Below are 17,885 nucleotides of genomic sequence, written 5' to 3'. Positions count from 1 at the left end.
TATTCTTTGCAAAGTTAGAATAAATAATTCAGACAATTTTTTTTTTTAATTTCAAAAAGCAGAGAGACAAACAGAGAGAATGTCTGTTGACATTGATTGGTCTACTCTTTCGTGGCCACCAGCAGCCATGGCTGGGTCAGGCCAGACCCAGGAGTGGTGATTCAACCCAGATCTCTCATATGGGTAGCAGGGATTCAAGTACTTGAGCCATGAGCTGCTGCCTTTCAGGGAGGGCATTTGCAGTGAGCTGGAATTGGGAATGGCGGTACGGCATGAACTCTGGCACGCTTACACAGGAGGACCACCAGGGTCTCAACCACAGCCCCCTATGCTGACCCCAGAAGAAACAATTTAGAAAAATTCCGAAGATGAGGCGAGTTGATTTTAGCACTTGTGCAGTAAGAGGTACTTAGTTATACTGGCATTTTCTTAATATCCATCAAGCAGCTACGCTTTGGGCAGTTGAAAGCTGGAGTATCTCATGAGTAACAGAGCTATTTTATTTTTGTTCGGAAAAAAAATGCTCACCGCCACCCCCAGAGTTATATACATCAATTAAGAAAAGAAAAAAAAAATACACGTCTGAAACTCCCCTCTAAGATACCGCGTGGGGGGAAATAATGAGGCTGGGAGAGGCGGGAAGCACGAGCGGCTTTAGGGCAAAAAAGAAAAAAAAAATCGAGACTTTCTAACACAATGCAAAGACCTATACTTCTTCCTAAGAAAAAGGGGAGGCAAAAAAAATAATGCATCCTGCCAAGGCTTCTTAAATTTTAATATAAGCCAAAAGGATATAAGAAAGAATATTTATTTTGGATTAGCCTCCTGCTGACACTCGGCAGCAAGGCAGCTGAATACTCACTGATGCCTCTGTCTTCGTGGCTGTCGTCGTCCCTTTCATCTCTGTCATTCTCCAGGTTGGACATACGCACTGACATTTCTACCCATCATTAAAAAGAGAGAAACATGACTATTTAATCAAACAAAATCACCGCTTTAATACCCTGCTGAGTGCTCGTCTGATGGCTGGGTGACAGCATTCCATCAAGAACAAATCCTATCTTGGAACAGGCTGAAGTGATGCTCCATTTTTTTTTTTTTAAAGGAGGATGCAGGAATCAAAAGGAGAACAAGAGTGAATAATCAAGAGAGGCACCTGAAACTGAATTCTGAAGGAAGAGGAACAAAGAAGCTGAGGGGGAGGGTGGTCAACGGATGCTTCAATCTTACTTAAAAAAAAAAAAAAAGGTATTTGGAATGGGAGAAAATGGGTCTAATCCCGTGACTGCTTTTGCTCACAAAATACTTCACGAAAGCCTGTAGAGGCCCGGATTACAGTCACCTGCAGTGCAGTCAAATCTTACCAAGGGGACAGTGTTCAGCCTTGTTGTGAAACCAGGCAATAGTACCCAATGATGGCCGCTTCAGGACTGCAGCTCATGCTGCAACATGCCAACATCCACCTGCCAGCACTGCTGAGAGGGGGTACTAAGCAGCTAGGAGGAAGACGGAATCAACTCCACCTCCATGAAGGTCAGCCTAACACACGCCTGGGGCTTTAAGGAGGAAGGCACAGTCACGGGACAGTTCTGCTCCCTAACAACAAATCAATGCTTACACTCCGGGCTTCTGGTAATGTGGCCACAATCACAGGTTCATGACCAGCTTCTATTTGGCCTCCATGACCTAGCCTGCCTTAAAAGCTGTGATTATTCAAAAGTGTCCCTTCACACAGACTCCTATTCTTGCCAACAATAAATGATCTGGGATACCTTTGATTTGCCTGTTTTTTGGCAATGACTAGGGTAGCACATTTGACAAGCAAAACTGGTCTTTAGTGTCCTAGCCCCTGATCCTGGCTCACTGCAGAGGCAGGCTACAGTGAGCTAATGCTGACAAGCGGGAGAACCCAAGGCTTTCCTGGGTAGTCAAAATGTAGTTTCTAGAGTGAAGACAACTAAAGAAGAAAGCAGGTTTTGGGGACTTGCAAAATAACACCATGGAAACAGAACATGCAGCATCATTCTAATAACTCCTTATGGGCTTACTGAATTGGCCACTGTACTTCCGGCCTTAAAGCAACCCAAAGGAGGCTGCTACCTACCAGGAGGTGTTCTGGGACTAATAGTGAGCTCACCTTGGGCAGCAAGAGGAGACATGTGTTGGTGACTGCGGCGATGGATCTGGTGACGGTAGGCATAAACAGCAAGGACCAGCACCATGATGCAGCCCATGATCCCTCCGGCCACGGGCCCCACGGGGGCACTCTTGATCATGTTTAATGTGATCACCTCATCACCTGCAGGAAAGCAAATAAGCAGAGATTGCTTGGCCAGATTCCTTAAGCACGAGTGGAGGTGGGGATGGAAACTGGGCAGAGACCAGAAGGCGTACTGTGGGAAGGGGTTTGGCAAAGACACACAAACAACATTGACTTCTTTTTTTTTTTTTTTTTTAAAGATTTTATTATTATTGGAAAGCCGGATATACAGAGAGGAGGAGAGACAGAGAGGAAGATCTTCCATCCGATGATTCACTCCCCAAGTGAGCCGCAACGGGCTGGTGCGCACCAATCCGATGCCGGGAACCAGGAACCTCTTCCAGGTCTCCCACGCGGGTGCAGTGTCCCAATGCATTGGGCCGTCCTCGACTGCTTTCCCAGGCCACAAGCAGGGAGCTGGATGGGAAGTGGAGCTGCCGGGATTAGAACCGGCGCCCATATGGGATCCCGGGGCGTTCAAGGCGAGGACTTTAGCCGCTAGGCCACGCCGCCGGGCCCCCATTGACTTCTGATGGTATAAACACAATACACATCTGAGAGAAACCACACTTGTAGTTTCGCATGGCGACTCCTTTCCTGGGCTAGCAGCATGTGTAGCACCCTGTTTCACAATGCTGGATAGTAGCCATGAGTGGAGTTTCCTGCTGGCCCGTTGGGCACAAGAAAAAGCCACTCCCACTCCAGTGGGCTGTTCCTAAGCTAAGGTGATTGGGAGGTTTGGTGGCCCTTTTTGATTAAGGTATTTTTAAACTTATGATGGATTTATAATCCCATTGTAAGTCAAGTAGCATCTCCATTACCTCAAAGTTTGACTTTTTGACTCACAAGCCAACTCAGAGTTAGGACTTGGCGCTAATTCCAGATGCACAATGAGACAAACAAACAAAAAACCCACAATTCAAGTGAAGGCTAGTCTCTTGGGTCAGTATTTTAAGATCTTAGAACCTGATCTCAGGGGTTCTCCTGTTGATCTGTTGACCCCAAAACACAGACGTTCTTAAGACTTCTACCTTGCAGAAGTTGGGAGGCAAGGTTTTGGTACAAATAGATGGCAGTAGTCACTATGCATGTCACTGGTCCTGTGCTTCTGACAGCTGGGTCTCGCATTCAAGCAGACCCTGGAGCTCAGCCATGCGGAAATGAGGTTCAGTCTTTCTTAGAACAGGCTTTATGGGAATGAATTCCAGGCCTGTAAAACGCTGGCAGGACAGATGGCTGCTCACTCATTCTGCACGGAGCATCTAGACGTCCCTGAAGGGAATTATCTGCCTTGGCCTTTGTGACTAAAGACTACTGGTGGAACAATCCAGGAAGTCGGGTAGAGGATGATTTTCAGATTTCTGTCTTAGCCTACAGGCAGGAACACGTGTATTCCTGAATTTAATTATTCTGGGTTTCCAAGAAACATACCTATTGCTCCCATGTCATCGACATAGGGACTTTTTGCTCCCACGATGCCACCGAAGCATTCCTTCTGGGGTGCACAGTAGGATTTGTCCAAGTGAGTTTTTCCATCGCTGCCCACCATGCACCATTCACAGTCCAGCACACCGAAGCAGTCCCTGCCAGAAAGTCAGTCATTGGTGCCTAGAAGGCAGCGGGGCAGGGAACGCACACAAGCATAGATGATGGCACACAGCGCTCCTGCTCCTTTACTTTAATAAGAGAACAGCACAGGTCTGCCAGGAGACAGCTCTGCGATGCCTTTCAACAACTTGCAAATCAACATCCAGCTGCTCTCTGTGAGTTAAATTATGGTACGCTCATCACAGACTAAAGCAGGATTATTCAAAATCATCTTAAAAGACCAAACAGAAATGGCCCCAAGTTTGTTAGATTTTTGGCTTCATCTTACCCAAGAGTGTGTTCATTTAAAAAAAATAAATAAATAAAAGGAAAGAATTGTCATAGTCATGTAGGTCTGAGAATTCCATGCTAATTACTCAGATTTCCTTACCGCCAATTTCTCAACTTAAAAATATTTTTATTTTCATCTTATTTGAAAGGTAAAACTAACCACGTCTCCCTGTTACAGTTCCCCATAGCCACTATTTGTACCACGTGTGGTCCAAAGCAGCTGAAGGAGGAGCAGAGGACACAGGGGCCAGTTATTTTCAGTTTTCAGAATCCATGTGAGGCAAGAACGTTACACAATTTGAGGTATCTGCAGGCCGTGAGCTCTTGTTTCCTTGCCCTGCTTCTTATACTGTTTTGCCATGTCTCTTTATTCTTTTTAATTTAAGTATTTATTTATTTGAAAGGCAGAGTGACAGAGAGATGGGCACAAATCCAGAAAAATGTCAACTGCTGGTTCATTCCACATTGGCTGTAACCACCAAGGCTGAGCCAGGCAGAAGCCCGGAGCTTCATTTGGGTTTCCCATGTGGGAGACAGGGGTCCTAGTATTGGGCCATTTGCTGTTGCTTTCCTAGGAACATGAACAAAGAGCTGAATCAGAATTTGTACACCTGGGACTCAAACTGCCATTCACATGGGATACTGGCGTTGAACATAGTGGTTGAACCCACTGTGCTACAGTGCTGTCCCTCCTCACACTTATTTAATTCCAAGAAAAACTTTCTGATTTACAAACAAGGCTGCCAACATACAGTACACATGCCAAATAATTCTCACAAGCAGGAATTGTGCAACTGTGATTTGACGGAGATAAGGTTTCTGGAAATCAGTTTGAGATATGAAAAGTTGATATGCCTTTATAAACATGAAGAACAAGAATATTTAATAGCAGCTGGAAAAGTTCAATGAGGCTAACGACCACGATTCCTGAACTTGACTGGACAATAAGATGCTGGACTCTATGTTTGGTATATGCTTGTAATGGGGGAATCTCAACTGAACTTGAACTGTGGTTATGCAACAAGGTGGAGGAACCCACCATGGTGGGAAGGTTTGGGGAGGGGTGGGGAGAATCCAAGTACCCATGAAACTGTGTCACATAATATAATGTAATTAATGAATTAAAAATAATAAATAAATTCAAAGAAAAAAAAAAAAGGTTTCGCTTACCCACTCTCCATCCTCTGACTGCACCTGCTGTTGACACATTGGTGAAGGGCATCTTGCAGGCCAGGGTCAATGGCTATATATGTCACTGGCTCCTGGTGGACCTCGCAGCTTGGGTTTCTGGGCAGAAATAAAGTCTGAGGTCAGGACTAACACCACTCACATTTTCATCACATCCCTGATCCCTGACAGTGATCTGAATCCTGGCATTTTCACTGTGTATATTCTTAGAGCTATTACATAGTTACTCCGAACTTTAACTTATTCCTCTTTATACACAACAGAAATAACACGCATATTAGGAACCAGCATTGAGACACAGTGGATAAAGCTACCACAGCTGGCGCTGGCATCCGACATGGGTGCTGGTTTGAGTTCTGGCTGCTCTACTTCTGATCTAGCTCCCTGTTACTGTGCTTGGGAAAGCAGCAGCAGAGGACCCCAAATGCTCAGGCCCCTGCACCCATGTGAGAAAACTGGCAGGAGGCTCTGGCTCCTGGCTGTGGCCAGTTAGGGAGTGAGTCCGCGGGTGGAAAGATTTGTCTCCCCCACTCTGCCTTTCAAATAAATAAATCCTAAAAACAGAGGATGTGTGTTTTAGAAACAGGAAGTCATAATCATCCAACCAAGCCAGAATGAAGAATATCAAACATATTATCTCCCTTGTTAAGCATCTTACACCTAATCTTCCTGGGATAACCATTGGTAATAGTTTTTTTTTTTTTTTAAGATTTATTTTTATTTGAAAGGCAGTGTTACAGTGACAGAAGAAGAGACACAGAGATCTTTCATGTGCTCCAAAAATGGGTACAACATCCAGAACTGGGGTGGTCCAAAGCCAGGAGCTTCATCTGGGTCTCCCCCATGGGTGCAGGGGCCCAAGGCTTGAGTTATCCTCCTCTGCATTCCCAGTCTGTAAGAAGGGAGCTGGATAGGAAGTGGAGCAGCCCAGATTTGAACTGGCACCCATATGGGATACCAGCACCACAGATGGAGGATTAAGTTGCTATGCTGGTTCTCACTGTTAACAGTTCAACAATGTCTTTTTAGACATTTTTTAATGCCTAAACACATCTATATTTGTAAACACATCTACATGACACTGCTAATCTCTAGAAGAGGACTTGTCCTAAGCTATTTGGTCTTAAAATTTGCCACTAATATGAATGATGGTATTGTATGTATAAGTACACATGAGAAGTGTATGAGAAGTGTCTGAATATTTATTACAGGTGTAATTAAATAACTGACTTATTGTGCATAAAAAGTATCCATCACACAGTAGGCAATTAGTAATGTTTCCAACAATCTCATTTCTTTTTTTATGTAGCATATACATTCTTAACACTTTCACAGCATTTGGATTTAAACTTCAAAGCAGATGTCATTTTAAGGTTCTGGAGCCTAATATCTGCCTCACTGGGGAGTTCCACATTAGAACAAATTATTTTCATCCATTCCAACCTAAAAAATTTACAAAAGACCCCATGACATTGGATAAATGTGTGTATGGTATTGCATAAAGGTGTGCAGGTGTGTGTGCGTGTGCTTACCGGTTCTCTGCATTGGTGAGATTCCCAGTACACTCGTTGACCTCTAGGGGGCACTCACAAGGACATTCACATTCATTCTGCTCCATTCTGAAAAGTCAAAAGAAAGTTATTATGCTGAAGGCCAATGGCAAACCGAATATTATATATGCACTGGACAAGAAAAATAAAGAAGAGCAGTAAGAAAGAAGTTACAGCAACATTTGACACTGCTGCCTTTAATCTATGTTGGACAAGGATGCTGTAAACCACAAAGCCCCAAGTGACTGGGACTTCCTCCTTCCTCGGGACACACATCATCCTCTTCTGTCCTATCTGCAGATGCCACTTGAAAATGCTTGGCACCCATGACAACATTTGACAGTGTGGCAAACAGACACTAGGCCTCATCACATTTTTACCTATGACAGTTGAGACAGAGTCGGTCTACCATGCTACAGGCACAGAAGGCAAGAGAGTCACACGTCTCGTTGACAATGCCCACAAATGCGTTGGTTCCTGGGATCCTCGCCAGCCTGTATTTAGAACAGTGGCTGCCATGCACAAGGTTCGTCAAATCCCCCTACAAAACAACCAAGTGTCAGATGTGACAGACAGGAAGGCAAAGCCTCAGTCCTACCGTGGTGGCATCAATTCAACTGCTTGCTGAAAATAGCTTAAAAATAAAACTTTATTCTGATTGCAAAAGTAATATAGAGGCACTGCTAAAAATCTAGAATGTAAAAACCACTCATCATCTAATCGATGAGAGAGAATTCCCGCTTACCAATTGTGCTAGACATGCATCACATGTTCTTTGTCCATGCCTATGCAAATATAAATTTTTATAATCTATACTTTAACAATATGTATAAAATTGAAATCTGAAGAAGCAAGACAATTTTCAGGTACAGGGTAGCTCACAGTTGATTCAAAGGCAAACCAAATTAACCACAAAACATACATATTCCTCTCTTTGGAGATATATGTCTTTTGCCTATTCAGAATAAGGTGATCTAAAAGTCCAGATTCTGGCTTCCGGCAAATTTGAACCACTCAGTGACAGCAAGTATCCCTTTTCTTCATTCTATAATGGGGAAATATGAAACCTAGTTTCTTGAATTGCCTACTATAATAGAGAATCAAAGATTCAAAAGTGCTATTAGAGCTGTGGGTGATCATTTTTCTGCAAGGATGCAGAATGTATGATGTACCAGGCACGTTACTTCAACATATCCTTCTCTTGCCCTTCATTCCTTATGTATGCATGATGATGATGAGGAGCCTCATTCTGGTGATCAAGGCACTGAGCAGGTTCTCAGAAGTTTAGATGAATTTCCCGCTGCCAGCATATAAGCAGTAACACAGCCATATCTTCCTATTGGTGCCAACACTGAGGAGACCCTCCAATTCCATTTTGGGCTAACTTGGGCTAATTCATATCCAGTTACAATTTGCCTTTCTGAAAAGTTTCTAGCTGAGTATCCTGGCTATGTCTACTGAAGTCTCCAGAAACCACTGTACAGATGATGAGAGAGTAAGTCAGACTTTCATCAGACAACCTCACCTGGCCACACCCAAACATTCCTCTTAAATAGATATTGCTCACGATGGCATAAGGTCTGGGCCCGGCGGCGTGGCCTAGCGGCTAAAGTCCTCGCCTTGAACGCCCCGGGATCCCATATGGGCGCCGGTTCTAATCCCGGCAGCTCCACTTCCCATCCAGCTCCCTGCTTGTGGCCTGGGAAAGCAGTCGAGGACGGCCCAATGCATTGGGACACTGCACCCACGTGGGAGACCCGGAAGAGGTTCCAGGTTCCCGGCATCGGATCGGCGCGCATCGGCCCGTTGCGGCTCACTTGGGGAGTGAATCATCGGATGGAAGATCTTCCTCTCTGTCTCTCCTCCTCTGTGTATATCTGGCTGTAATAAAATGAATAAATCTTTAAAAAAAAAAAAAAAAAAAAGATGGCATAAGGTCTGAACAGGGTATCACTGAATGCTTTTCCTCTGAACACATGCTTCTATTAATATGATCACTTCTAAAAAAATATTCTGTCACTGCACAATTGCAGTCTGCATCCTAGGTAATTAGGTTAATTTTAAAATTAATTTTAATCACACTTTTAATGACTGAAAAATGTCTATTTTAAATAAAAGATTTCCCATGAATAATTTTCTGAACGCTAGTTGTGTCATTTTCCATTTTTGTTCTCTCTGAAGTTAAACCAAGTTAATCTGCAGCCACTTGTATTATACAGAACATTCCAAGCTAAAGAAAAAAAATATGAAAACCAAAATTATTTTTGGATGATTTAAATGAAAGTTCCCATCTAGAAGGCAGATGACCCAGAATGGCCTGAACTTGACCTTGGGAATGTAAGGAGTCTGAGTGATCTCTCGAAGACAGGAAGAGAGGAGCACATGGTGCCACACATATTTACACAAGAGTGTGGGAACAGACTTCAGCAGCAATTTCAAAGGACTTAGATCGAGCGAGACTTTCTACAAACAGAACCCAAACAAAACACCAAGTGTGACACCTTAAAACATTCACTTCTCTACTCTGGGCTTTCTTTCCACCACTGTCAAATTGGGAGCCAGACTGATATTTAGGCTTTAACCATTACTCCATTTCGCATGCAAGAGAATGTTCTGGAATTAACTCACCACAAGGCTGGTATTGAATTTATAAAACCTCTGAACGGTTCTGTCACTGAAGCTGTTGCACAGGTTTTTCTTCACAAAATTGGGATGGTTCAAGATATCATTTGCTACCAGGGGCTCCTAATAGGGCCAAACAGAAGATACATGTCATATAATAAGTTGCGGGCTGTTGAAGAACTGCACGCATCAGTGTTATGACAAATACCTTGTGAGTGATGTGCTGCTGTTCCACAGGTGCGTGTCCCTTGGGGTCAATGAGAGTTGGATGTGCCACCAGATAACCCCTGTCCTCCATTATAAAGCACCTGTATCAAAACAAAAGATGGCTCTCATTCAGGTTAGCTGCTTCTTATGGCCTCATGGGACATTCATCTGGCTATCTCTGAAGTGTACGGTAATTACTTCTTCTCCATGAACAATCATTGAAAAGCAAAGGAAGGCAGACAAGTGTATTATACTTGGTATGGTAGCACAGCTGGGATATAGGTGAAGATGAGAGTTGCACTTGACTTTGAAGTCATCCATGCGTTCCACAGATGCTATGCTTACTCAGTGTTAAGTAAGACGGACTTAAAGATCTTTGCAAGGAGGTAAACGTGGGAAGTTCGTTCTTTTTTCAGGCAAGGGAGACCCTGAGGGTACTTACAAGCAAAACTTTTTTTTTTTTAAAAGATTTTATTATTATTGGAAAACCGGATATACAGAGAGGAGAGACAGAGAGGAAGATCTTCCATCTGATGATTTACTCCCCAAGTGAGCCGCAACGGGCCGGTGCGCACCAATCCGATGCCGGGAACCAGGAACCTCTTCCGGGTCTCCCACACAGGTGCAGGTCCCAAGGCTTTGGGTCCCAAGGCTTTGGGCCGTCCTCGACTGCTTTCCCAGGCCACAAGCAGGGAGCTGGATGGGAAGTGGAGCTGCCGGGATTAGAACCGGCGCCCATATGGGATCCCGGGGCGTTCAAGGTGAGGACTTTAGCCGCTAGGCCACGCCGCCAGGACCAAGCAAAGCTTTTATAACTTCTTTTAGTGACAAACATATACAAACCACGACATTTAAGGGGTTATATAAAAATGTATTTGATGGAAACAATGCATAAGTAAAGCCAGAACTGCTTTAATCAAGACTGGATTTTGTTTCGTTTTACTGTACATTAGTCACACCAGCTTGCAGGAATCCTGCATTTCCCCCAATAAGAGCCAATGTGAAATTCAGTGGTGACATGAAACGTGGGCCATGAGACTGAACGGCGAAAGCCATTTTTAAAAGCAGCCTGCATTAACTCAAGGGAATGCTCTTGCTTTGATCAGACATGCTCTTTTGAAATTCAGGGGGCAAAGACTTTTAGTTCCATGAGCCTCATTCTGGGGAAATGTAAAAGCAGCAGCCCAAGCAGCCGAAAATTTCACAAAGACTTTGGTTTAATGACTAAGTTAACATCAAAAGTTCTACCCAGAGTACCCTCTGGTCTTTCTAGTACCAAAGACATGGGAAACCTCTAATTACTGACTTCTAGAGAAATAAGAGCTTTTGGGGCATTCTCTGCCAGTTACTCTTGTCAAATACTGAGTCTATGTGTCTAAAAAAAAAAATCATAAACACGCATCTTAGAAAAAGGAAAGAAGGAAAAAAACAAAAAGAGCAAACTCTTTGTTAATAGAACACATAGGCCATGAACTCAATTTATGGTTCCGACCATAAATATTGTGTGGTTACCACTCAGCTATGGACACTGATATCTACTTGGCAGCTGGCATAGGAAATGATGTCTCTAAGAGACTTACCTTATTTTATTGCCGCCGTCTTGGTTGCAAACTGGTAACAGGTCCATGAGAACCTTGTAGAAATATCTCAGCGTGAAGTCGATGCCCATCACAGCCACAGTGTGTCCAGAAGACATCTGTGTACTTTATGTAAAAAAGACCAATAAGAACAAGAGGCATGGCTTATTTAAAGAAATATTCAGTCACGGGGACATTGTATGATACCAGAAATACATCCCCATTCTTCCTCTCCACTTTCTATGCTTAAAAAAAAACTCAGTAATTTAACGTCATATGGAGATTTCTTGAGGAAAAACTTACGGGTGCAAAGGTACACGCTGGAAGGTATTATGTATAGGTACTATGGTTATTAAAAAAAATCTCTAGAAAAGAATCCTGAGTAACCCTCCTGTTTATTTCCCTCATTTTGCAGAGAAGAAAAGTGATACTTTGTGCAAGTTAACTGACTGGTGCCAAGTCACACAAAACTAAGTAGGAATAATGTTCAGTCCAGTTTTCTTTGCACAACATTAAAGTTGACTTGACTCCAAGCATAGCTCACAGTCTAGAATAAGACTCTTGTCTTATGGGCCATGGCTTTCTCCATTCTACAATGCTACCTCATTAGGAGAACAAAGCAAGAGAAAGTTGGACAGTAAAACTTGGAGCTAACTTTCTAGAAGGAAGCAGATCTAAAGTCAAATCTTGGCCTTACAGAGCTCAGTGTGATTCTGGGATGCTAGCTAACCTTTTAAAGCCTTAGTTTTCTCACCTAAATGTGGGGACAGTAATGGTACACACTTTAGGAAGCTATAATTGAGATTAAATAAGATACATTGCTTATCCAGCTGCTTAATAAACGTACAAGAAACACTATGAAGACCACTAAACAGTGAAGTTAGGCCTTTTTGCCTGGATTGAGAATGAATTTAAATTTCCTGGCATATCAGAAAATGCTGGATGTTCCACTTGGAATATTTATTCTTTTTCATCTATATCCATGGGTAATTGGAAGGTCATAGGCTAACCAATTTCTATATTCTTATGACTTGAGAAATTACAGCGTTTATCTAGCATGAGTTATATACCCATCATTTACCCTCATCAACCCACCTATTCCTTTGTAAAGAAAGTACCAAAAAGAAAATAAAGTATTATTTCTCATAATAATCTTATAAGGTATAATTATCTCAAGAAAACTGATGCTTGCCAAGGTCACACAATGACTACTTAGTGGAAGAAGGGTTTTAAAAGCAGTGACTGCAATTCCAAAGCAAGTATTCTTAACTTGAAGTTATACTGCCTTCTGAGCTCTGCAAGACACTCAGGAGTTATTAAGCTATTAACACAACTGCTTTTCCTGTAAAGAAACCAGGAAGGAATCACAGTTCTCACTTTCAGAAATCAGAAAAAAATGAAGGTTAGAATGGTTAAATGGCTCACAATCACTTATTACTGATGGCACAGAGATTAGTACCAAATCTGGCTTTTTTTTTTATAATATTACAGCTTGTTTCAGTACAAAAGTAACTTGAGTGTTCTGGGAGAGGGTAGTTTTATTTCTGAACTACCCATCCTGCCCTGGTATAACTGCTGTCTGCTCTAACAGATCAACACAATGAAGTCACAGCATGCATATTGTCCATCTAAGTCTGGCATTCATATTTTTACCTGCATTTCAGATAGGCATACTGTTGCCATAGCAACTCAGAGTGTCACAGAAAAAAAGTCAAGCCAAACCTACATTTCTAAGTAGAACAGAGCAGGCTGTTTGCAATACTTCAGTGAGAAACTTCACTGCCAAAGACATGTCTGACTAGTCCTTTACCAATGGCAGTACTTCATCTCTGGTAGTGTTACCATTCTCTAAGAAACAGTCTCAGGCTAACATGCTCATGAAGGAACCACAGCAGAACTGCTAGCAATCACTGAAAGTGAGTGTTGATTAGAAAATCCTTCCATCACTTTCAGCCAAATTACTACTGAAAACCAAAGGTGAATCGGAGTGCTTCATGACAAGCTGGCTAGTAGCTTAAGCTTTTTCTCCGCACTGCTAAAGTTCTGGATGTCTAAAGCACAAATAGCATGACAATAAAACAACTGCCATGTGTTTGGGACCCAACATGATCAATTGCAGCATCAACCATATTACAAGCATCATAGGTAATTCTTACATACCAGTTCTATGTGAGCATTACAAGAGGCTCTCAGTTCAACTTGAGGCTTAAGGAAGTCATGGAACATAATAATGAAAGTTTTTCATGTCTATTAAGGCTTTACCACGTTCCAGGCAATGCTACAAAGGTGTTACACATATTATTTAATTTAACCCTCAACCTAAGCATTGGAGGTAGATTCTTAATCTTTCTGTCCTAGGTCAGGAAACAGGCCAAACATAATTTCGTTAATGTCAGACAACTAACTACATTTCCTGCAGTGGGCTCACATTTTAGAGGAGGTGGGCTCCTCAGGCTGACACATGATGCCAAAATCACTAGAAGTGATTTGTCTAAAGGATTTCTTGGAAGTCCTATCAACGGAATAGCACCGAAGTCACAGTCAGTTTCACCGCACACCTGAAGAGGTGGCTGACTTGCATTCAAACCTGTGTGCAATGAAACGTACACACACTTAAATGGTACAGTTGCATTCAGCTGAGAATGACCAGGTCTGTGGGACTGCATATTGATCAGGCCCAAGAGCACACAGCTATTCTGGGGAATACATATTCATGGAGAAACTTACGAGATAGAATCTGGAGAGACTAAATACCGCTTCTATTTCCTCGTTAAACTTGCACAGGTAAACTTGTGCAGGTTAAACCCACAAAATAAAAGCAACCAAATAAGAGCTTTGAACCCAGATTTTTCTAGCTTGAAAGCTGCCCACCATACATCATTTAGAGTGATACTACAAGGATTTGTAAGCATCTGAAATAAAATGTTTCACCCATCCAAAAAAACAGATCAAAAAAAGAAATAGAAAATAGAAATCTAGCGCTGCTCTGGCCTGGCCCGCTTGAAATAAAGACAGCTCTTGAAGAGGAGTTGCCAGGTAAGGGGTTTGAGGTATACCTCAGGATTAAGAGACACCTGAATTGTTATTTTTCCACTAAGAATCCAGGTCTGGTCCATTTCATTGTGATCAAAGAACAGGTGAGTGACCATTGCCCTCTCAAATACCCATTGTTTACTTTTCTGGAACTAGACTAACATACACGGGTGGGCCGACACGTTTTGCCTCTCAAACATGAGTAAGGTGCCTTTCCAGATGGCCTGTTAATGAAAACACTGAGGGAGCTGTTGGAAGTGTTCACTGTGTATGTGTGACATTCTACATTATGAGAGCAGCCACCAGAGTCCAAAAGACACAGGCCATGCAAAGGAAAGTGATAGGTGGCTGGCTGCAGGGCCCTGCTATGTCACACAGACATAGGCTTTGATAATGAAATTACACATCATACTGCTTCCCAATTCTTGGTCCCCATGAATGTGAATTAGAAGAATTCTGAATATGAATCATTTGCAATATAATGTGCGCCAGTGAAGAGCTCAGAGTTCAAGAAGAAAATAAATTTCATATATATGTTAAGGCACCATTACAGGCACCAGTCAGAACATGGTTTTCCTTGGTTGCTAGGGAAAAAGAGTGACTTGTACAATGAAGGGATTAGAACAACCTACACAACTCACTTCTTTGCTCAACATTTCCTGACATTTACAGATAAATACAGAATCCTGAAAAGCAGGAAATAAGACACTCCAATACCTCTGCAGTGACACTGACACTTTCTAGCATTTTGTTAAAATCCATTAAAAATAAGCCATTTTATATTTAAAAAACCAGCTTCAAGGACAAATTAAAAAAAAAGCAAACACCAAACAACTCTAAACTCTACCGAGTTAGACTTAATCACAGGGAGCAACAAACTCATGTGTGACAGTATGACTGGCAGGCTCCGTTATTTCTTTTATCAACTTAAAATTGGTGTTTCTACAGATGCCTCCACGGAATCTAGTATCCTTTTCTTTCTTCTTCATAAACATCATCACGGCTGCCATGCCCAAGGTCCAGAATCTGTCATTCACCGACTTCCACATTAGCTGTATAATGTAGCACCCCATTTTACAGATGTCAGGAGGAAGCTCTGGAAATCTAAGGTGTCAGCTAGATGTGCCCAACACAGCCAGCTTCGTCTCAAAGGGCATGATCCTTGGTGTTTACTATTCCATTCCAATTGTTCAAAATTTGATCATTTAAGAAATAACTTAAAAAAAAAGTGGAACTATTACCTGGATGAATGAATTGTATGACTGATGGTCACAACATAGCCAGCACCTCCAACGTCTAAGTAAGGACCAGTCAAAGATATCAACCCTGGGTTAGCCACTGCATGGAGGTACCTAGAGGAGTTCAAAAAGATAGTCAAGTTACTCTGTGGTATGAATGACTATGCTAAATTTCAAAGAGAAGTGAGCTTGTGATTTGAAAAAAAAAATGTTTTTATAAAGTTGTGCTCATGTTACATTAAAATTCAAAGGATTCCTATCTTTTCTATTGGACTAGCATCAATGCAAGAGTCCAAGGGAATCTGAGAGTGTCTCTTTTCAAAATGATTACAATACAGAGCTTAAAAAAGAGAATGAATAAATAAAGTGGAAACACATGTATTTTGGGACCCACAAGTATACCCTGGATTGTTAAGAGTGGGGGAGCAGCTGACTCAGGAATGACTCGGTTGCTATAACTTCTGATTCAGGACTCTGCTCTTTTGGGCACACTGGCTCCATGACATAAAACCTAAGCAGCTTTTTGCTTTGAAAAATCAGGGTAACACTAAGTCTGAGAAATACAAGAATGGTTTGAATTTGTGTGCTTTATTTCTTTCTCCCAGGTCATACACAAACTGGAATTTGATGCCATCATCACAGGTAGTTACAGGAAGTACATCCATTGTGGTTACAATGTGCATAAGGTAGGAATCAAACAAACCACTAGGAATCAAAACGGCTAAGCAGAAAACATCTCAGTCTCAAACTTTTAATGAAGAGATGAAACATGTACGCACATAAAACCAACAAGCCTATTGCTAATGCTACAGTGAAAACAAAATTATTCAAATACAGTTTTTAGTACCATGAAAGTATATTCTTTCATGTGCTTGCCTGAAGTTGCTTTGCTGTATGTACTTATCGTGTCTCTCCAGGATTGGAGGGAATCTTTGATAATGGATGCCCCTAAAACTCACCATTGTCTCCTAGTGGGATCAAATGCTTTGTCCATGAGGGAACCAGGATAAATTCTGAGGACGCCATTGGGCGTTGCTATGTAACGGCGGACAATGTAAGTGTTCAGGCTGCTCATTTCCATTTGTGTCATCCATTCATCTGTGACGTGGCTGGTAGCCATTACTTCATTTCTGACAGAGAACTGGGAAACAAAGGGAGACATAGCAGGGATCCTTTAAAACTCACATGAAAAGACAACCAGCTGCTGGCAAGGCCTCCTCAGGCTCTCTCACAGAGAGGCCAAACCCAATTACTTCTTAAAAATCTTTTCGCAGCAGATGGATGTGGCCAAACTTGGTGAAAACAAACGCTTGCAGAAATACAGTCAGTGCATGTGTGATGACTTAACTGTTCATCTTTCTGAGTTGAAGATGAAAAATTTTACTCAGATGCACTCAGAAATATGCCCTCCGGTCTGATTGGATGGTGTCGATCTTAACCGACAGCAGGATCACTGCACCTCTTTTGCCTGGGAAAGTTCTACCCGTCTCTCAACCATACCACCCCTGACCCTGCGCCTGTCCCCTACCTCCTCCTCCCTCCATGGTGTTATCTGAGGCCTCAAAGAACCTTCGTGTGATTCCCCCCACCAGGGCTTCCTAACCCATCAGAGGGGCCAGGGCTGAGCAGTCTGCCCTTGGCCACACGCCCTTCGCTTGGGGCTCTCTAGTTGAGAGGCCCAGCTGTAGCACTCACTTTGAGGCCTGGGTTGGCAATGAGGCGGGTGTTGTCGCTGAGATAGGCTGTGTAATGCTCCACCATGCGCTTTGTCTCGGGCTGGCTGAGGTGCTCGTAGGGGGAAGAGAAGCTGCCGGCAGCCAGCATGACAGTTGGGCTCTCTGAAAGAGAAGGAGACAAAGCCAGCCTGAGAACTCCCAGGCATCCCCTCAGGCCGTGACAAAGGTGCCATTCTGGCTCTGACAAGCCAGCCATGGCTGTAGCTGCACCCTGTCGAAAGGGAGACCAGGGCCATGGGTAGCAGTGTAAAAGGGAAATGGCCAGGGTGCTCCCTTCAGGAAGCTTATGGTCCCTAACGTGCAGCACCAAGGACGCAGCCCTGTGAATGCAGGTCAGCGAAGGTCCAGTCCTCTCTCACCATCAGCCTGGGACAAGAGGCCCTCAAGACACTCTGGGCTCCACTGCTCAAGAGCTGTGGGATGTTGGGGCAAGCTGTCACTTAGCTAATAGTTTTTATTTCAAAACCTGAAAGGCTGGAGAAGAAATTAGCACCATTCTACAGAATTGTGGTATTAAATGTGTTAACATGTGTCAAAGCGATGAGTTACTCAACAGGAAGTAGGTAGAGTTGAGTCCTGCTGGCAACCAGTACTCA

General features: G+C 42.9%; 1 protein-coding gene across 1 annotated transcript in view; it reads right to left on the bottom strand.

The window, feature by feature from the left end:
* The window catches only part of CACHD1 (cache domain containing 1), a 214,850-nt gene that overhangs the window by 11,581 nt on the left and 185,384 nt on the right, over window positions 1-17,885 (bottom strand). The window contains exons 14-25 of the mRNA XM_058657546.1: window positions 17,249-17,391; window positions 16,513-16,694; window positions 15,557-15,667; window positions 11,286-11,408; window positions 9,707-9,806; window positions 9,505-9,621; window positions 7,257-7,417; window positions 6,859-6,945; window positions 5,309-5,425; window positions 3,692-3,843; window positions 2,138-2,299; window positions 863-940 (exon numbers count right to left, since the gene is read on the bottom strand). Coding sequence (XP_058513529.1) covers window positions 863-940; window positions 2,138-2,299; window positions 3,692-3,843; window positions 5,309-5,425; window positions 6,859-6,945; window positions 7,257-7,417; window positions 9,505-9,621; window positions 9,707-9,806; window positions 11,286-11,408; window positions 15,557-15,667; window positions 16,513-16,694; window positions 17,249-17,391 — 1,533 coding nt within the window. The remainder of the gene's footprint in view (window positions 1-862; window positions 941-2,137; window positions 2,300-3,691; window positions 3,844-5,308; window positions 5,426-6,858; window positions 6,946-7,256; window positions 7,418-9,504; window positions 9,622-9,706; window positions 9,807-11,285; window positions 11,409-15,556; window positions 15,668-16,512; window positions 16,695-17,248; window positions 17,392-17,885) is intronic.

The sequence above is a fragment of the Ochotona princeps genome, chromosome 2 (genome assembly GCF_030435755.1).
Source record: "Ochotona princeps isolate mOchPri1 chromosome 2, mOchPri1.hap1, whole genome shotgun sequence".
Taxonomy (NCBI): Eukaryota; Metazoa; Chordata; class Mammalia; order Lagomorpha; family Ochotonidae; genus Ochotona; species Ochotona princeps.
Note: the sequence above shows the minus strand (reverse complement) of the source record. Positions and strands in the feature narration are given on the sequence as shown.